This window comes from Odocoileus virginianus, chromosome 1 (assembly GCF_023699985.2).
Source record: "Odocoileus virginianus isolate 20LAN1187 ecotype Illinois chromosome 1, Ovbor_1.2, whole genome shotgun sequence".
Taxonomy (NCBI): domain Eukaryota; kingdom Metazoa; phylum Chordata; class Mammalia; order Artiodactyla; family Cervidae; genus Odocoileus; species Odocoileus virginianus.
Genome location: NC_069674.1, coordinates 21,072,857 through 21,094,780, shown reverse-complemented (window position 1 = coordinate 21,094,780; position 21,924 = coordinate 21,072,857). Strand labels below are relative to the sequence as shown.

General features: G+C 38.8%; 1 protein-coding gene across 1 annotated transcript in view; it reads left to right on the top strand.

The window, feature by feature from the left end:
• EXOC4 (exocyst complex component 4) overlaps positions 1–21,924 on the top strand; it is an 814,875-nt gene that overhangs the window by 47,805 nt on the left and 745,146 nt on the right. The window contains exons 4-5 of the mRNA XM_070465647.1: positions 6,138–6,322; positions 16,857–16,966. Of these exons, the coding sequence (XP_070321748.1) occupies positions 6,138–6,322; positions 16,857–16,966 (295 nt within the window). The remainder of the gene's footprint in view (positions 1–6,137; positions 6,323–16,856; positions 16,967–21,924) is intronic.

Genomic DNA, 21,924 nt, shown 5'->3' with positions numbered 1-21,924 from the left:
TTCTTCTCTGTTTTCTGTCCCATAGATATAATATGATAGTATATTCTGCAAGTAAAATTGTTCCTAGTTCCTCTATGTGGTTTAATACCTATTAGGACTATAAGGACCGCAACATTCTACTAACAGTACAGTGCTTTCCTGGGTGCATCAAGGCTTTCAGACTGGCCCCTTAATCTATTAGATTGAACCATATGAAACAGCCAATATTTGATCATTTTGGATAGGTAGAAACAGTAGTTTCATATGGTTCAAATTTCAAACTAATACAAGAAGTCATGGTGATTTTTATTTTTTTTAAATGTGCCCTTGGTTTCTTTTACCAGTTTTCTGTCTGATAAAATCTCTGCTTTGGGAAATATGGTATAGCTAAATGGGAATGGTTGGTAAATGAATGGTGAGAATAATCTTCCCCGCTTGTGTCAAGGTGGGTGTGAAGCATACTTCATTTAGACTGAGACTTTTTGGGTCCATCTGGGATCTCATGAGCCCATGGGGAATTCAGGGTGAGAACTCTTGAGGATCAGGCCTTGAAGACACCAGGGTTTGCCTTCCCACAGTTCAGGGGCCCAGTGGTGCAGACTGGTGACCTGGGTACTGAGTAAATCTTGGGTCCCAAGGCATGTTTCTTTTGTTCATAGCCAGAGATTTTTGGTGTTATTTAGTTGAGATTGTTCAGACTTTTATCTTATATACTTGTGGGATGAGACAGAATCAATTCTCTGAAATAGTCTAATTTCATATCTTACTATAACGTCTGGAAGTTGGGCCACAGTAACATTTTCAGAATGGTTAGATTGTTTAACTAGAAAAATGCTTCCATATAGGAGACTTACTGGCCTATTGGAAAGTGATAGAACATTTTGGAACCATGTAATTGTCAGAGTCCTGAAGAAAATACTTCTTTTGGACTCAACAGTGGCAACACATTTGTCTTTTTTAGGGAACAGTGTTGCCAAAATAAGCATTTTTATTAGCTAGCAGATGGTTTAGTTATCAGGTTGGATTTTTTGGCTTATATTTAAAAGGTTTTTCTTTTTGTGGTTGTTGGTTTGTTTGCTTTTGTTGTTTGGCTTGAACCTTAGTTCTGTTTAGAAAGTTGCTATCGTCATCCATCTTTGTGTATCTCAATTCCCCCAACCAGAAAAATAAATATCAGTGGTTTCTTTCTCAGCACTTTTTTCAGTGAAGCAGATGTTTGAGAATGGCCAACTCTGGTGTTCCTCAAAGACATTTCCATTGGTTCATGTTAAGCACAAAACTAGATCTTTTTACCTAATCAGCTTGAGTCAGGCTGGTAGAAGACACTTAACCATGAAATAATTATTTCTAACTTAAACTAAAATGCAATTGAGAAATCGTTATCTGGGAAAGAATATTTAAGGGCACTGTAGTTCTCATTATGAAGGTAGCCTTTTTTGTAGATTCATCTCTCAAAGAAAATTTTTTTTTGGAAAACATCAGACAGTTCTTGATCGTGTGCAGTTTATCTGTTGTGTTAGTCACTCAGTCGTGTCTGACTCTCTGTGACCCCATGGACTGCAACCGCCAGGCTCCTCTGTCCATGGAATTCTCCAGGCAAGAATACTGGAGTGGGTTGCCGTTTCCTTCTCCAAGTTTAACTGTACCTTTGACCTATTTCTTGAGTTATGAAAATATTTTTCAGAACTTATTTTCCTAAATGGATTTTTTTTTTCACTTCAGCCTTTTATTTTGTATTGGGGTATAGACAATCAACAGTGGTATAGTTTCAGATGAACAGCGAAGTGGCTCAGCCATGTATAGACATGTATCCATTCTCCCCCAAATTCCTCTCCTATCCAGGTTGCTACTTAACATTGAGCAGAGTTCCACTGAGCAGAGTTCCAAATAGTAGGCCCTCATTGGTTTAAATGGATAAGTTCTTAATAGTGAAACACACTGCCCTGTTCTATATCACGTGTTAGAACATTTTGTAGATGTTTGCATATGTTTGTTGTCCTAAAAGAAATATTTCTTTTCAATTGCAGAACAGATTTATCTGTATGAGCAGTTTCTAACCCTGGTGAGTTAGAACATTAATGCTCTTGTTATATTATTATAGGTGTTCTGTGAAAAAAATTCCCTGTTGGTAGTATCTATCTCTCTTACCTGTGCACCCCCCATGCTGATTTATTTTTGAAAATATGTGTAAGAAAGCTTCCAACTACATCTGGTTGGTTCATTATTTAGTAGTCTATCTTTAAGACATGGTGTGGTATACTTGAGAGGTCATGGTAGACATCATTTGGTACTTAAATTCATGGTGTTGTATCTGTGAGATAGACAACATTTTCCAGTGAACTATTCCACTGTATGTTGTCTGTTTTACTTTTCGCCTGCTGTGTCTTGTCCTATAATTTTAATATATATTTGTGACATTATTCAGTGTTGTATGTCACACTTTTGAATCCAATTTTGATTATTTCTCAAAGAGTGAACCTGTTGCTATCCACTAATTCATCTGCACCTCTTGAATTTCTGTTGATGTTTCATCAATGTGTTATTTAAAAAGTGCTCTGTGGTCACTGAATTTAGATAATGTGAAATAATTTATAAAATGATCACTTCCCATACATGAAAAAATATCCTTTAGTGATGTTTTTTCATCAGTAGTTACACACATTTCTAACTGTGTGTGTTGCTCAGTCATGTCCAACTCTTTGTGACCCCATAGACTGTAGCCCGCCAGGCTTCTCTGTCCATGTGATTTTCCAGGCAAAAAGACAGGAGTGGGTTGTCATTTCTTCCTCCAGGGGATCTTCCTGATTCAGGGATCAAACCTGCATCTTCTGCATTGGCAGGTGGATTCTTTACCACTGAGCCACCTTGAAAAAGCCCCATAGATGGATATTTAAGGATTTCTCTTCTAGTAAAGGCTGAATGTTAGGAAATACCTAAAAATCCAACCCCTCAGTGTAACAGCATTAAAAGTGGTGGTTGGATTCACTGCCTACAAAGTTTTCCTTATACATAAACTTTATGGTACAAGTTACTTAAAACCACAGAAGATAAATATCAGGTTTCTAAACTGATGTTCTAGAGATCAAATATATGCATTTACAACTATTTTCTTCAAATTGTTTTGAGTACCACTTAGGAAGGTTAGAGTCGGGGAAGACAGTGGCCTTGCTTAGCTTCCATAATTATAGCTTTATAAGTAGACTTTTCATTTGTGAAGGCCAGAAAATAAAGCACTGTGTCTTTGTACAGAAATAGAGGCTATTTCATGGTAAGGTTTTAAATCTTTGAAGTTCTGAGACTATTCTTGATTGTATGGTAATTGTACTTGTATTTTGGGTCAAGAAAACATATTCAGAAAATTTGTAGTCTGCATGGTTAATAATAGTTCTGTGATAGAAACAGCACTTTACTGCAAATGCCGCTTTAAAACATGTTGGAAACACCCTCTGAGGTTGCTTTATCCATGTGGTAAATAGGTTCTATTAAAAATAATTTGAGTGAGCACTCAGTATAGGCCAGGCACCGTGCTAAGTGCTTTAGCTATATTTAAGAAAAATTAAGTGGCTTTGAAAGTTAACATTGTCATATAGTTTTATACTTGGAACACGAGCTGTTTGGGTTAAAAAAAATCTTCATGCAGATTCTTACAAGCAAATTGAGTGTGGTTGTGCAGTGGGTGGTTTTTAAGCTTTAATATCTCAGCTGGATTTAATTACCTTGAGGGATAAGGCTACATGATGGGCCAGTGGTTTACCAAATTATTTTTCATTTTCTGAATCTTGATGTCACTAAAGGTTAATGCATCCTCTTTTCTCTGCTAGAGACCCGAGTTAAAAATCCATTTTAGAGCATGAGTATAAATGAATCTGTTGTTGTTTTTCCTCCTTGGGGACACTTTGGTCATTTCGCAAGGCAGGCAGTCTTTCCATCTGGAATTGCCTGCAGCTTGCACCAGGCATAGGGTCTCTCATAGCAGGGGTGGTGGCAAGCCAGCGTGAGCAGGGGCTGGCAGGCTTCAGAGGGCAGAGCTGGCCCAGGGCTTGTCACTCTTTCATTCCTCGAGTCTGTCTTGGTTAACTTAAGGAAACTTATTTGCTAGTGACATTTGATTATAGCACATCACAAAACAAGTGATGTATTTATGTCTAGGCCATTGCCTTTTCCTCCCTATCTTAGGCTGCTTTGGATTCGGCAGCCACAGAGTTTTCTGTATTCACTCTCCATACTCCCCTAAATTACTGTGTATGTTAGGATAGATCTGTGATCAAGATTTTTGATCACTGATGTTTTATGACTTCTACTGTCTTTTGATTGCTTTTGTATAAATGCATGATTTTTAAGGTGCGTGTTTATATCCATAATTACAATTACCCTAAAGTAGTCCCCTTGGTTGGGTTCCCCAGGTGGCTCAGTGGTAAAAGAATCACTTGCCAATGCAGGAGATGCAGGAGACATGGGTTTGATCCCTGGGTGGGGAAGATCCTTTCGAGAAGGAAATACCAACCTGCGCCAGTATTCTTGCCTGGGAGATCCCATTGACAGAGGAGCCTGACAGGCTGCAGTCCTTGGGATTGGAAAGAGTTGGACATGACTGCGTGGCTGAGCATGCACGTGCATAGTGGTGCTGGTTATGGCCTTTATCTGTATGAATGAGGACTGTTTAGATGTATAAGCAAAGCATGGGACAGTCATTGAACATTAATTCCTTGAGGGAGCTTGGTAGGGCTCTTTTCCCTGAGTTCGCTTGTAGTCATCTCTTCTCTATTATTACTACTACTACTATCATTATTATTGTTAGTCTTGGTGTTTCTCTTTTCCTATATATATAAAAAGACAGAAATAAAATTTTATATATATGGATGCCTGCTGCTGTTTAAGTCACTTCAGTTGGGTCCGACTCTGTGCGACCCCTGTAGACGGCGGCCCACCAGGCTCCCCCGTCCCTGGGATTCTCCAGGCAAGAACGCTGGAGTGGGTCGCCATTTCCTTTTCCAATGCGTGAAAGTGAAAAGTGAAAGTGAAGTCGCTCAGTCGTGTCCGACTTGTAGCAACCCCCTGGACTGCAGCCCACCAGGCTCCTCTGTCCATGGGATTTTCCAGGCAAGAGTACTGGAGTGGGGTGCCATTGCCTTCTCTGATATATATGGATAAATGAGATTATATAATACATACTGTTGTTTTTTTTCCCCTCCTTTGCACTTAGCACTTTGTTTCCCAAATTCCCTGAGTCCCTCATCTTCTCCATTTGTTGTAGGTATTGCTACACCATTTTTATACATTCAGTGCTTTTTGTCTTAAAATGTTCCAAATTGCACTTTACACCAAGAGAATCTGCCTCTTCATAGCTTATCTTCTATTCACCTTTCAAATCCCATTTCTTCTATCAAACTGAGTCAGTGCAAGGAGAGGTGAGAACTGCTGTTGTTTGCTTATAGCTTTCATGTAAAACTGCCTTTCCCTCTATGTGTATGTGAATATGAGAAAGAGCCAGAGAGACTTGACTATGTGTAAATATGTGTGTAGACTTAGGCTAACCAAGCTCTGACTCATAATGGCCCTGAGAATTACTAAAAAAAATTGATAGAGTGTGCTTTTACTGAGTCTTAATCTGAAAAGGTAAGTTTGACTAAAAGTTGGTCTAAATTATTAGTACATGAACTTCTGGTAAGGCTATAAAAATAATTATTGGGAAGTCATTTTATATGTGTCCATTGATAGGCAGTGTGTGTGGGAATAAATAGCACATACAACATTGAGGTTCTTGAGGTGCCTTCATGTTTATCATGGTTGTTTTCTTCAGCAATATCTGTTAAACCCTTCAAGAGCAGAACCAGGTCTAGCCACTCAAAGTCTCCTGTGTACTGATGAGGTTCTCACAAACTCTTTTGACAGTATCTTTGAAAAGATGAAAGTGAAAGTCGCTCAGTTACGTCCGACTCTTTGCGACCCCATGGACTGTACAGTCCATGGAATTCTCTAGGCCAGAATATTGGAGTGGGTAGCCTTTCCCTTCTCTAGGGGGTCTTCCCAACCCAGGGATCGAACCCAGGCCTCCTTCATTGTAGGCGGATTCTTTACCAGTTGAGCCAATAGCCTTTCATATTAACAATATTGTGGGACTGTTTTGTTGCCTGAATCGTTTTCTTCACCCTCTCCAGGTGTCCGCAGTCGAGTCTTTGGAGGGCCCACTGCTCCAGGTGGAAGGACTGAGTGACCTTAGGCTGGAGTTGCACAGCAAGAAGATGAACCTGCACTTGGTTCTCATAGACGAGCTGCATCGGCACCTGTACATCAAATCCACCAGCCGCGTTGTGCAGCAGAACAAGGAGAAAGGGAGGATGAGGTTAGTCAGAGAGGCTCTTTGCCACAGCATCTTGTGGCCATGTAGAGCTTTTAGGGGTATTATTTGTTTTCCAGAATATGGTTGTAGTTTATTTTACTTCTCTTTTTAACGTACTGTCTCTGAAAATGTAAGACGGTTTTGTGATAACAAACGCTCCCCGTTCTGAAAGGCTGACACTCAGTGTTTGTTCATCCCCTCACTTCACATTTCTTGTGGTCCTTTTATGTCAAGATACATAGGAAACATTTACTGTGGGCTTTTAATGTACTCGATCAGAGAGACTCTGGTATATCTCAGAAGGGAGAGAAAAATCCTTAAAATGATAGTGCAGTCCTCCTAATTAAGAAATACAGGCATATGAACTGAAGTTAGAAGATTGTTACTTAGAGCTGTGTATAATCCTCTTTCTGGGGCAGTTCAGGCGAGCTTGAGAGAGAACACTTTTGTTTTATCCTTGGTCTGGGCGTAGCACAGTCTTGTGATGAAGGGCCTGGGTGGACTCAGAACATTTATTAAGTTAGGGGGGACCTGGTAGGGAATAGACCAGATGGTAAGATGGTAGGACAGTGGTGTTACTAATGTGTGTCAGATAGCTGTGCACGGTGTGTGTCTTTCCAACATTGTTTCAGTTCAGTTCAGTCGCTCAGTCGTGTCCGACTCTTTGCGACCCCATGAATCGCAGCACACCAGGCCTCCCTGTCCATCACCAACTACTGGAGTCTACCCAAACCCATGTCCATCGAGTTGGTGATGCCGTCCAGCCATCTCATCCTCTGTCGTCCCCTTCTCCTTCTGCCCCCAATCCTTCCCAGCATTAGGGTCTTTTCCAGTGAGTCAACTCTTTGCATGAGGTGGCCAAAGTATTGGAGTTTCAGCTTCAACATCAGTCCTTCCAATGAACACCCAGGACTGATCTCCTTCAGGATGGACTGGTTGGATCTCCTTGCAGTCCAAGGGACTCTCAAGAGTCTTCTCCAATACCACAGTTCAAAAGCATCAATTTTTTGGCACTCAGCTTTCTTCACCGTCCAACTCTCACATCCGTACATGACTACTGGAAAAACCATAGCCTTGACTAGACAGACCTTTGTTGGCAAGGTAATGTCTCTGCTTTTAAATATGCTATCCAGGTTTAAAATAACCTTAATCTAACTGAAGAATTAAGATTCTTCAGAGGGCAGTTGAGTTGAGCACTGTGTCATTATTGACACTTTCTCATCGGCTATAGACGAGAGGAGCACTGGAAGCAGTGAATGCTGGGAATGAAGTCTGTAAAATCCTATCCTGTTCAAACCCAAATCACCAACTCTGTGATCCTTCAGTTCAATCAGAGCCCTGTGACAGAGAAAGAGGAGTTTCCATCTCTTTTCTGCAGTTGGGCACTGGAAAATCTTAGGCAGCTATAGGCATGTACCTTAGACTTAACCAAGCACTGGATCTGCATACAGCCTTGTTGGAGAGTCAAGTGGTGGGTGGGAGCAGTGATGAGGAAATTCCTTCCAGAGTGCCTGGTGGTAAGTAGTGGATCTAAATAGATTTTTTCCTGTGCAAGGATTAAAAACAAGATCCCCTTCCCTTATAAGCATGAGGGAAAAAGCATTACATTGAAGTCTCAAAGAAGAGTATTTACTTGAAGGTAAGGATTTATAAAGCTAAATAGGAAATGTTTTAGGAGACTCAAGCTCAAGGTCTGTCAAAAGATGCAAGATGATGTAGATTACATAATTGCTCAGAATTATCAGCCTTCCCCCTTCACCTGACTGGGAGAAGTGTGTTTCCTTCTCTCTGATTCTTGGGCTCTTGCTTTTGCTGATTGTTAGCATGTAACATGAGGGGCCTGAAATGTGCTTGTGCCAGGGAGCATGCCCTGTCATGCCTCTGTCACTGCCATGATGTTGTTGGTCCCTGGAGGCCAAGTTCAGCTGAGCTGGCTAGCCTGAGTCAGCCAGTCACCAAAATGTGCTCATTATTGAACATGACTGAGATTCTGTGGCTGTATGCAGCAAACAGATAGTTTCTATGAAATGATAATGAGGAGTTATATGAATGGGATTGGGCGAGATGCAAAAAGAACTAAACAGGAACAAAATGTAAGGAAAAATCAAAATAATAATAGGGAAATTAAATCTTTTTAAAACACTGGAAGAATAGAATCAGTGATATGGAGGGAAAACTTATCATGAGGAAGGAAAAGACAAGATGATGAGAGAAAGATAATAGGTGTGAAAGATGGAGAATAGTGATCAATAAATGATTTTAAGCACTGTATAGAATGACATTAAAATGATAGTGTTATAGGTAGAATTGTGTCCCCTTAAAATTCATGTGTTGAGATCCCTACTCCTAGAACCTGACGGTGACTAAATTTGGAGCTAGGGTCTTTCAAGAGGTATTTTAAATTAAAATGAGGTTATTAGCATGGGTCCTAATTCAACATAACTGGTGTCCTTATAAGAAAAGTAAGTTTGGACACACACTTCTGAAGAGGGAAGACCATGTGAAGACACAGTGATAGGACAACCATCTACAAACCTAGGAGAGAGGCCTCAGGAGAAACTACTTTGCCAACATCTTGTTCTTGGACTCCTCACCTCTGAAATGGTGAGAAAACAGATTTCTCTTGTTGAAGCTGCCCAGTCTGTGGTGCTTCGTGATGACAGCCCTAGGAAACTAATACATAGAGAAATAGTGGCAGTACTTACAGTGTAAAGAAAGAGACCTACTTAAACAGAAAAAAAGATCTTGGTCTGCAAGTCAAAATGATTCAAGGTAAAATTAGTGAAAAACTGACTCTTAGAATCAGAAAGCTTTTTATGAATTTAACAAAGAAATACTATAAGCACCAGGGAGAAAAATTATGTTCCCTGCTCTGGCAGAGATAGTTATATGCCCACCCGACCCATTCTCACCTTTATTTTTTTTAAAGTTATTCATTTACTTTTTATTTGTTTTTGGCTGTGCTGTCTTTGTTGCTATGCGCGGGCTTTCTCTGGTTGCGGAGAGCGGGGGCTACTTTTTGTTGCAGTGGGTGGGCTTCTCATTGCATTGGCCTCTTGTTGCAAGGCACAGGCTCTAGGTACGCAGGCTTCAGGAGTCGTGGCGTGAGGTCTCACTTGCTCTGTGTGGCATGTGGAATCTTCCCGGACCAGGGGTCGAACCACAGCTTTGGCAGGTGGATACCATCCACTGTACCAACAGGGGAGTCCCCTTTCCTTCCTCTTCTAATGACAACTCTTGTTTTGTTCATGGTGGCCATATATCCAGCTAAAAGGCTACATTTTCCATCCTGCTGCCATCCTTCTGTGCACCTAAAGGTGATTAGTGAGACTTCTACTTGCAAGATGTTGAATCAGGACTCATAGGAACATTCTTCAGAGGTGCCAGGAAAACTGGTATGCTCACTGTTTACCCTTTACCTGCCTTCCTTTACTTCCTGTCAGGGACTTGGATTGGGGCTGTCATTTTGGACACTAGGTGACCTTGAGAATGGAAATCAGATCTTAAACGCTTTAATGACATGGAGCCTCCATTATACCTCTGAGTGGCATTTTTGTATCTTTATATGAGAAGGAGGAAATCCTTTTGATTTACTCAGGTCACGGCTGTTTGGGTCTTCTGTTTATATGTAGTTGAAACAAGTCCTGATAAACAGAAAGGAGCAACAGTGAGACTCACCAGGATTTGCTTTAACACAAAATACTGGAAGACGGCAGAGCAAAGTCTACAAGGAATGAAAAAGGGTTGGGACCAAAAATCTCTATATCCAGCCAAGTGTACAGAGACAGCACAGCAACATTCTCAGATATAAATTAACACAAAATACAAACCTGGAATTCTTTTCCTGAGAAAAATGCTCAAAGATGAACTATAAGATAAGAACCAAAATCAGGAGCTTGAGAACAGTGAAGTTTGAAACTGCTACCAGGACTGACTACACAGCATTAAATATGTAAATTTGTATATGAACAACTGAGATAGTTTTTGTAATAGTTTGAAATATTTTGATCAGAAATATAAGCTGAAAACTTTTTGAAAAAGAAGGTCTCTGTGATTAAAGAATACTCTGTAAGAGTAAACAGAATTTATATCCCTATATTAAGTTAGTAGATACTGGGAAATATGGATAAGCTGGAGATGGAAAGGAATGCTGAATTCTTAAGATGAATCAGAAGGATTTTAATAATTATAGAGAAAATATATTCTTTTAATTTTGTGTTTATTAACCTAGATATATATAAAGATTTTTATATTTAAAAGTCAGAGAAGACAGAAGCAAATAAAACATATTCTTTATTATAGAGAATGATGTTTTAGCCAATATTCTTGACTGCAAATAGCAGAGTCAGTCCTGGTAATAAACAAGGAAAGAAATTTAGTGGAAAGTTATCAAGTAGGTCACAGCATCTAAGGAAAGTGAGTCTCTATAGACAGGCTCTAAAACCCTGGAGGGACCAAGGGAGATGAAGCAGCTGGGTGTACATCACAAGCAAGCCACAGGAAGGGTCTGGTCGGGTTGTGACATCATGCCCGCAATTGCTGAATTTTTAAGGTGAATGATCTCTAAATGTCACTTCTCTCTTTATTTTCTCAAGATTCAGAGTGTTGTCTGGAAGCTTCCAGTTCTTGGAGCCTGAGACATGTCAACTTGTATAGCAGGAAGAAGTGCCCTCTTTTTCCTGCTTTGACCCAGATCATGGAGACTCTTTCCAAATACAAAGACTGTTCCAGTTGTTGGTATCCAAAAGCAAACACCCAGCAGCAGATTTGTACTGTAGGAGAAAATGAAAGAAGTCACACAAAGGCACAGAGAACCTAGGGCTTAATGTTCTATACAGGGTGATCCAGACGCTGTTGAAAAAGCACGTGTACATGATTGTGTGTGTGTGTGTGTGTGTGTGTGTGTGTGTATGTATGTGTGTGTAGGGATGGAAAGACTCCTTTCTGTTAACTGTTTTGAAAGGCATGCATGCTCAGTCGGTCAAAGAGTCATGTCTGACTCTTTGCGACACCATGGACCACCAGGCTGCTCTGTCCATAGGATTCTCCAGGCAAGAATATTGGTGTGGGTTGCCATTCCCTTCTTCCGGGGATCTTCCCAACCCAAGGTTTGAATCCAGGTCTTCTGCATTGCAGGCACATTCTTTACTTTCTGAGCCACCAGGGAAGCTTATTTAAATTTTCTTTATATTTTCAAAAAAAAAAAAAAAGAATACTTAGTACCTTTATAAGATGAAATCAGTAAAAAAGTTATTTTAAGAATGGTTAGTCCATTTACTACTTGCGTGCATCCTGAGTTTAATACTTGATTTGATCTTGCTTCCTTGGACACTCTAGCTCATTGGGGAGAAAATTTCAGACCCATGGATTTTGGTGACCATATTTGTCCCTGGGTACATAAAGGGTGTCCTTGACTCTGTTGTATTATTTACCCCCTAACTATTTTGTCTTTAAATTTTTTTCCTTTTTATGTGTATCTGTTTTGTTATCTTTCAGGGCTTTTCCCCTCCCTCTTTGCTTAGATATTAGCTTCACTTTATTTTGTATTGCATGTCTTCTCTCTTGGGTTATCATTTGATACCATGACTGTTTCTGACTTCTCTACCCTCTGAATCATTCATGATTCTTTCTGTATGTTCAGGCAGATCTTAGAACTATAGAGAATTGCCATGCAAGGCATTCCTGATTCATTATTCCATTATATTTTCTCACTCAGGGCACATTATCTTCGACAGATCATTCTTAGCTGAGTTTGACTTAACCAACTTTTACGAGCACCTGCTCTTTGACAGGTCCTGCACCAGCTGTTGGGTTATAGGGTGAATATATTAGTTATTAGATTTACAACTTAGAGTTCAGATCACCTCTGTTAAGTTTTAGCTTGACAATAAAATCAACCAAATGAGCTGCTGCTGTGAATTTTGGATATAGGTGGACATATTTATTATTAAATGGAGGAACAGAAATAAGCTCTAATTAAAATGCAAACATTTAATAAGCTGTTAGCACTTCTAACCTTTCTTAAAAAAAAAAAGAAAAAGACATTATGGCTTGAAATACTGAAATGATACACATTTTGAAATAGATCCTTACTAGTTGGATGGACGTTTAATGGTCAGAAAGTCCTAGGGGTTATAGTGGTAGGGGGTGGTTTTTGGTGTGGTTAATTTTGCTTTATAATTTTCCTATCTGCCACCATGTGGTTATTAAATATCAAGGCACTCAGTTACAGTATACAGTTCCTGAATTTGGAAGGAGGGGTGCTATCTTATTCTAGAAGGATTTATGTGTATCATCTCTTTTTCAAGTCAGTTGTGAACGATTCTGAATTGATTTAAAATTTGTAACCATAGATATTTAAAAAGAAAAGTAGTTTCTATTAATATTTCTTTGAAAATAAAGCCATTTAGATGATTCATAATAATTAGAAGCAATTCACATTAATTGACAATCTATTTTTTACTTAAGGTAACATTGATTTTTGCATTGTATGTTTCTTGACTGCAACATTGTATTTTGACTTCTGTATGCACTTCAGTGTGCTCATCACCAACAAATTAGTTTTCCTTTTAAAAAATATTCTTATTTATTTGGCTATACCAAGTCATAGTTGCAACATGTGGGATGTAGTTCCCAGACCAGGGATTGAACCCAGGTCTCCTGCATTGGAAGCATGGAGTCTTAACCAGTGGACCACCAGGGAAGTCCCAACAAATTAGTGTTCATTCATCACCCTCCAGTTAATCCAGTTTACCTGTTTTGCCCTCCTCTCTCTTTTCTCCCTGGTAACACTACTCTGTTCTCTGTGGTGGTTGGTGGTTTAGTTGCTCAGTCATGTCTGTTTGCTAACTCATGGACTGTAGCCTGCCAGGCTCCTCTGTCCATGGTATTTTCCAGGCAAGAATACTGGAGTGTGTTGCCATTTCATTCTCCAGGGGATCTTCCCGATGTAGGGATCGAACTGCTGTCTCATGCATTGCAGGCAGATGTTATTTGTTTTGTTTTGATCATTTGTGTTTGATTTTTATATTCCACATATGAGTGAAATCCTAAAGTTATTTATCTTTTTTACTTTTTTTTCACTTATCCCAATACCCTCAAGGTCTACCCATGTTTTTGCAAATGAGGAAGATCTCATATTTTTTTTATTGTTGAATAGTATTCTATTGTAGGCACCTGTATATATATATACATACATAAGCACAATAGAAGATGTATATATACACACACACATTGTGTACATATATATCCTCTTTATCCATTTATATATTGATGGACACTGAGGTTGTCTCCTTATCTTGACCACTGTAAATATTGCTGCTATGAACATAGGGTGCACATATCCTTTTGAATTTATGTTTTCATATTCTTCACATAAATACTCAGAAGTGGAATATCTGGATCATGTGGTAATTCTAGTCTTAATTTTTCCAGGAATCTCCATTACTGTTTTCTGTAGTGGCTATACCAATTTGCATTCCCACTAACAGTATATAAGGGTTCCTTTTCCCCCACGTTTTCTCCAACATTTGTTATTGCTTTTAATGATAATCTAGTTTTTATTTTATTTTCTTGTTTTCAAAAATATGTCCTCTGAAAGATTGAAAACCCTTTGAGGCTACTAATACTTCTCAACTTTATTTCTGATGTACAATGAGGACAGGCCTTTTCTCACTTCCTAAATTGAAACTGAGAGGTTGGTATGTGATATTCTGTATTAGCAGGTACCCTTCTGTTGAGTTTCCTATCTGTAGTAACTAAATGAGTGTGTGTGCCCCCTTTCTTTTGAACTTTTATGACTAAGTTCTTCCATAAAAGAAGAAGAGAAAAACCAAAAGTCATTTCCAGAGTTACTTGCCTTTGGGTTAATGTTCACAAAGGAGAAAATTGAAGCCCAAGGGAAAATTTTAGAAGGAGAAATGAGTCTATGAAAATAGTTTCGCAGTAAATTGACTTTCTAAGAGTTTATTGATGGAGTTAGAGGGCCCTTCTGGCTCTGATAATAAAGTCAGTGGGTTATGTTTTTTCAGTGTTAAAATGGCAAGCTGTTTATCACCCTATATTTAACTGAAATATGTTTTTAGGTTAAAACTGAGAAGGTAGTTGTATGTTTTAATCTAAAGTGAATCGTGTGCACCTCCGTATTTACAGAAGTGTGTATTATGCTCACATATACATATGACTGTGCACACACATGTGTACTAACTGCTGCCTCATTTACAGCTGTGGCAGGCAGTATTCTGGCTGTGTACCTCAATTTCCTGTTAATAGATACGTTCATTTATCAATGCTTTAAAAATAGCTCTTCCACTTCTGTTATGAGAATACTTATTACATTTATCAAGTCTTATTCCTATTATTTAAAGTTGAAATTAACTTTTTCCTAGTTACTCAGAAATAGCACTGTCAACATTAGTGGTTATCCTCTGTCTCTTTGGGCATGTGTGTCCAGAGGCTAGGCAGGTGTGTAGAGGAATTTTCCAGTTATGAATAAGATAGAGATAAAAGAGAGGTAGCTGAGGAGGAGAAATGAGAAGATAAGAGTAGTCAGTGTACGAAAGCTGAGTGGATAAATATGTGATTGAATTGGTTTTATAATTAGATGATTATAGCAAATCAGTGGATTGGAAGGCTCTTTTAGATTTTCTTAAGATAGTGTAGGCAAATAGGAACTTACAGCTTTATATTGGAGAAGAGTTACTGGAGCTAACTATGTCAGTTCAATTCCTGGTAAATGCTATTTCTGTAACTTTTATGTCTTATTCTTCACTTGAGGTTTCGCATTAGTCTGCAAGTGATTTCAGCACTTGGAAATGTGTGAAATTGGGTTTAGCTCATATCTTAGTCATACTTCTTGGATGCTCAGCCCTGAGCAAAGTGCCAAGCACATGGCAGATGCTGAGACTTGTTTGAGTAATGATTCCCCCTTCCTAGTCATAAGTGAAAAGGGAGAAATTAATGACAGTCATAGCTACCCTCCCGGCCAAGGATGATGGCTGTCAACATTGTTCATTTCAGTCGCTCAGTCGTGTCCGACTCTTTGCGACCTCATGAACTGCGGCACACCAGGTCTCCCTGTCCATCACCAACTCCCGGAGTTGACTCAAACTCATGTCCATTGAGTTGGTGATGCCATCCAACCATCTCATCCTCTTGTCGTCCCCTTCTGCTCCCGCCTTTAATCATTTCCAGCGTCAGTGTCTTTTTAAATGAGTCAGTTCTTTGCATCAGGTGGCCAGAGTATTGGAGTTTCAGCCTCAGCATCAGTCCTTCTAATGAATATTCAGTGCTGATTTCCTTTAGGATGGACTGGTTGGATCTCCTTGCTGTCAACATTGTTAACATTCAATAAAAATACCTTAATGGATAATTTTGCCCTTTAATAAAAGTTAGTTTCTGAAAGTTTTCTGAAAGAACTTTTTTTTTTTTTAAATTTGCTTAAGGATGCACACATACCTAGGTTATATACCTTTGGTTTCAAAGGAGTGGTGGGATACAGGTGGGGATGTCACTATCGTTGATGCTCCAACTTCCGCACATTTTTTTCCTCCACTTGGAGGAAGCTTCCTTGAAGGTGTAGTCTTGTTCCTGTTCACCACTGTGTGCTCTCCCTTCCCAGTTCATTTGAGAACCACTTCCATGGTAGCCACTGTGACTGGTGGTGTTACTGGGACTGGAAGGAGGTGAGAACTATGGCTTTGACCCATCTGTCCTTGGAACATGAGTTAGAGAAGCTTTTCTGTTGGAAATGCAGAGTGATTAGATGATTCATTTTCTTCAACCGGTGTTATTTGCCTTGGCGCCGCCTACATTCTTGTACTTAACAGATGTCTATAAATGGGACTTATCTTGAAAATTTGTTTTTTATAGTCTTTGTGTCACTTAAAATTATTGTGTTTATATGGAGACACTAAAGTTAATAAGATGAGTTGCTGGACCTTTTTGGAAAAGGTGAAATGGGCAATCGAATGCTGAATTAACCTATTTGAGATTCCTTAAATCATCTTTCATAGGTGTGATTCTCAGCTTGATGAAATTTATGAACTTTGTTTTTTTTTTTTTTAAAGGAAACTAAATGTAGTGAATTCCCAGTGTATCTTAAAAAAATAAAAATTCCAGCTTGGTAAACACAAGTTAAACTGAACTTAACTATTTAAACTTTCATTCATTTATCACAGTAAGGTGTTATTTGCTCTTCCTTTGCTAATAAGTTTAATACAGAAATAAAGAGGTACTGAAGTTGCATGCTGTAATTGGGTTATAAGGTGGTTATCCAGATCATCAGAATATCCACTAATCTTCTAAGCCTAGTATTGAAGTAAAAAGGTAAAAATGTAAATATTTGGAATCCTTAATGCATCTTTATCCACTTGTCTGTGACAATCACTGCTTTATGAAATAGACTGGGGGGATACTTGAAATTAGAATGTCAAGAGGGTTCATGACAGAAAGAGAGGAATAAAGGATGGGCATGTCCTGGGATGTAAGTGGATTTTGGAGAAAGTGGTGAGTAACTACTGCTCTTCTTCCCCTTCAGCTCCCTGGTGAAGGACGCTTCTCCTGTCCCTCTGCTGGATGTCACAAACCTTCCTACGCCTCGGAAATTCCTCGACACCTCTCAGTATTCTACTCCTGGAAGCTCCAGTGGTAAGTATTTAACTCTTTAGCCACTCAACTGTTTTTAATGGGCTGCAGTTCCTGGGCCCAGGCCAGGGTGGGCATTCCATCTGAGCAGCGCTGCTTGTTTTCTTTGAAGTTGAATGCTTTTTGATGGTGTGTGTGTGTTTGCTCTGACTCCTGTTGAGCCTATTAGCTTTTGCCCAGCTGCGGCACGTAGTGCATTGCTTGCCGGGCCCATGAGAGCTGTGGAGTGTGTGGCCTCTGCTCTGTAGCTACACTCCTTGTGTTTTCCCAGTGGCCTGTCCACGTCTACCTGCGTGTGCGTGCGTGGACCCCTCAGTGCACTCTGAGGACATAGCCGCAGACTAATCTTGTTTCTTCGTGACCTATCTAATATGGTGCTGAATGAGACAGAGGACAGCCATTTTTGCCGATATTTAAGTTGGGGAGGGAAGTTGTATTTTTGATTATGGAAGCAAAGTTTAAGGGAATTCTGGAGTGGCTCAGACCTGCCCCATCGTAGGGTTCAGTTCATCTCAGTTGGGCTCAGAGCTTCTGGGCCGCTGCAAACACCTGTCCTGCCGTTGCAGCCTTGGGTTGGGAAGATGGTGCCTGGATTTTTTTGTGTGTGGGCTCTTCCACAGTTGCCTTGGTATGACCTTACAAATGCTTTTAAAGAAATAGTAATGTCTTTTAAAGGAATAACAATATTATTATTAGTGACTTTCAGATAAAACAGTTCTTACTAGTTCTGTAGTCCTATACAGCTTGAAATGATGAAAAGGTGGAAAAATAATTTGAGTTTAGTCAACGTATTTTTGTGCAACTAACTGAAAGTGTTCCTTTTGAGAGCCTAATAATATACTGTTGCTGACGCATATTTAATTACTTTATAAAATAAAATTTAATTAAAATTTAGGATTATTTAAGCTTGGAATCTTGAAATTTATTGCTTTTACTGTAGGAAAAGTATAAGAATTGCTTTTTTAAGGAGGGTTGATTTTCGTTTTTTATTGAGTTATAGTTGATTTATATTGTTGTCCTAATTTCTGCTGTAAGGAATTGTTTTATAATAAATTTTACTCATTTTTTTAAAACCCAAGCACATATTATGACAGTTTACAAAGCTGTGTATTCAAACTTCTTCCTGGAGTAAAAGGTTTTGTTTTCTGCCCTCTTTCTTTGCTATACCGCTGTTCTGTGAGTTTTGACACTGCTTTGAGCTGTTGTAGAGTGTGGAATTATGATCCAGAAAATACATTTATACTCTTGATTTATATTTTACCTCTGCCTTTGGTGGAAATTACCGATTGTTAGATCTTTGTCTCTTTATAATGTGAATTGCCACTTAGCCCGGTTATATCAATTTAGGTAAATATTGCTGAGTCAGTGGCCAAGTGAAATAAAAATTTTAATTGTTCATGAAGAGATGATGGGGCAGGCGTTTTGAAAATGAAAAGCATAAATACCAAATAAGCTGAAAAAAGGCCAGTGATGGCAAATTTCAGTGGAAGCTAATTCTGCAACATCTATTACTTTTAATGAGACAGCTTTTCCTTTCTGTGCACTTTTTCTGTCAGGCCCTGCAGTTAGCCTTTATCACTGAGTGGAGCTCATGGTGACACTTTGACTTCAGCCATCTGTCCCTTCGTTTTTGGGAATGACTCTGGAAGAACTGCGTGATAGATTAGTAGAGCTTGGGACCATTATGAAGATGGCTTGTAGATCTGGCCACAAAACTTTCTTTTTAGAAGGGCTCATTTCCTTTTCTGTTTGGAAGACTGCTCTCTTGATTTTTCTGGGGGTGACTGAAAAAGAAGATAGTTATTGATTAAAGTCAATAGTAACAGTAGTTAACATGTGCTTAGTATACCTTCTATCTGTGAAACAGTAGAAATAAGTGCTTTACATGAATTAACTCATGAAGTCCTTCAGTGATCTTAGGAGAGAGGCTCCCCATTTTACAGGTGAGAAAGGCAAGACTGAGGATGGTTAATGATAGATTTAAGTTGATGCAGCTGACACATAGTAGCGCTTGTGATTTCACATCAGGAGCAGGGTTCCAAAGCATGCACAGTTTTCCTGCAAATAAACTAGATACTAGATTTCTGTCACTGCTTCAACAGATTACCACAGGAAACGTGTATCATCCTATAGTTTTGTAGGTTAAAAGTCCAGTATGGGTCTCACTGAGCTAAAATGAAGGTTGTGGACAGCGCTGTGTTCCTACCAGAAGTTCTGCAGGAGAATCCATTTCCTTGCCTTTACGTGCTCTTAGAGGCTCTTGCTTTCCTTGACTTGTGGCAGGCTCCCTTTCTCCATCTTCACAGCCAGGGACAGTGGGTCACATTTTTCTTACCTTATACCTCTCTGACCCACTCTTCTGCTTCCTTCTTCCTCTCTTGAGGGACCATGTCATTAAATTGATTCCCACCCGGATAACCCAGGATCTTTTCTCTTTCTCAATATCCTTAACCTGAATCACATGTAGAGTCTCCTTTGTCATGTAAAGTAACATATCCACAGATTCTGGGGATTAGCTCATGAATATCTTTCATGGGCTTCCCCAGTGATGGCTCAATGCTGCAGAATCTGCCTGCCAATGCAGGAGATGGGGCTCCGATCCCTGAGCCAGGAAGATCCCCTGAACAAGGAAATGACAACCCTCTAGAGCCAGTATTCTTATCTGGGAAATCCAATGGACAGAGGAGCCTGGTGGGCTACAGTCCATGGGGTTGCAAAAGTGTCAGACATGACTTAGTGACTAAGCAACAACAATGTTTCAGGGCCCATTCTACTTGTCACAGTCTGCAAGTACTTATTTTCTGACCTAAGTTATTTTTAGAAGCCAATATATAAAAAATTTGACTTTCTTGAAATGATGTGTGAAGTCTTTGCAGTTCTCATTTTTAGGACGATATTAATCTGGGTCACATTATTAAAGGGGATTGTATAAATGAGAAAAATGTAAATTATGTAGAGAACTGCATAAAATGTTTCTAATAAGTACATATAAAAGTGTGGGGCTGATGAAATATACTGTAATAAAGGACAGAAATTTTGTCTTATTCTAAATAATGGACAGTAAGTCCTGAGAATCTATTTGTGAAGTGCTCTGCAAGTCAGCCTAGAAAGTAATAGTCTTTTTCAGCAGGGAATTTAGCATAGGCTCTTAAAGCTCCCTTCTCATCTTGTGAAATAGTAGGATTGAGGGTGTAATCCATTAGAGCTGACATTTCTATAGAGGAAGTTGCAGTAGGGAACCCCTGGGTAAAACAGATCTCCCATCGGGGTGCCATAAATTAAAGATGCAGGTGATTTCTGAGAACTTTCAGACTATTAATTACATGAGAATTTTGGTGGCTTGTGAATGAGTGATTTTTCAAATGTCTTATTTAGAGAGAGAGTTGTGAGTGACTTTTATGTGAGAGGTGTTCTATCATAGTTTACATGTTGCCGTTAGTAAGATCCTATACATCATTCACCTGATGGAGCGGTCCTAAGAGGTCACTGGGGCAGGTACTGTTACTGTCATGATGATTATTATATTTATGTCATGTTTAAGTGTATTGCCAGATATTTAAGTTATCATACAATTGTATGGAATTATCTGTCTGTGCATCATCTAATTAAAAATAAAACTTTTAATTATAAGATGCAAATTCCAGGCACAGATTGGCAGAAGCAAGTAACATATAAAGAGAAAAATGATTAGCATTCACTTAATTTTCCTACGTAATCATGAAGAAAAGCAATGGCATAATAAAGAACTGGGCAAATGGGCAATTCACAGAAGAGTCTATATACATGGAAAGATGGGCATTTATCTTACAGATGTTAAAATATCAAGAATATATAAAGAATCCCTATAAATCAGTAAGATAAACAAGTAGAAAAATAAAAATGTGAGCAGGCAGTTTGCATAAAGGGACAGCTATATTAGTCAATATATGAAAAACTGCTTATACTCTCTAGTTAATCAAGTGTTATTTTTAAAATAATATGAAAAATCAAATGTCATTTTACGAATATGGAAGCTGAATTCAGGGATGCTGAGTGATTGGTCCAGGTTCAACCAAAAAGGTATTTGCTGGAGACTGGCCTCATACTATCCTCACTCTAAATATGTAAAGGATGTATTTTGCAAGCATTTTTTTTCCTATTATTCTCATCAGTCATAGTATTTTATAATGTACAGGGAAACTAATGTCTAATTTAGATGTAGTCATTCAACTATAACTTAAGTAGAAGCATGAAAAAAGTGTGGAGAAAAGCCAATAATTATAGTAAAATGTTGGTTTAAGCTTTTGGATTCTCAGTATGTCTTTTTATTTGGCAAATTGCCTTTGGAACGTTCTGACTGAGCAATTACTCCCAAGGTAACACAGGCATTTCATTTGTGGCTTCTTTATTCATTTTATTCACACTCCTGCTGGGATTGCTGTGAATATAACTATAATGAAACTGGACTTTTCTCTCCCTTGCTTTCTGGTACCAGTATAGGTTAAGCAATAAAACGTAAAGAGCACAAATGAAATTATTTTTTCTTCTTTTGCTGCTGTTTTCTTGATGTTTTTGTTTCATCAAACCTTGTTCTGAGACTTGATATTTATCTCAGGAATTTGGGGTTCAATATTTTAAAAATTTTCTACGTGGGTTGGGAGCTATGAGTCCTAACAGAAAGGAGCTGAAGCACCTCTTTTTGGAACTCAAATGTCACTTTTAGAACAGTGAAGATCTGATTCTCCAAAATCTTGACATCTTTTGTATTACTTCTGTCCTTATGATAGGGTCTTCCTTGGTATTTTAAATATAACTGTTTCTTAGGCATCCATGCATTTGCTCTTATTAAGTACCTTTGATTTCTATGATTGACCAGAAGTAGATTTTAGGAATATCTACAAGGGGACAGAATAAGACTAATAGTTCAAATGTTTCTAAATAGAAAAATGAAGTAAGACCAAAGTTTGTTTATTAAAAATATA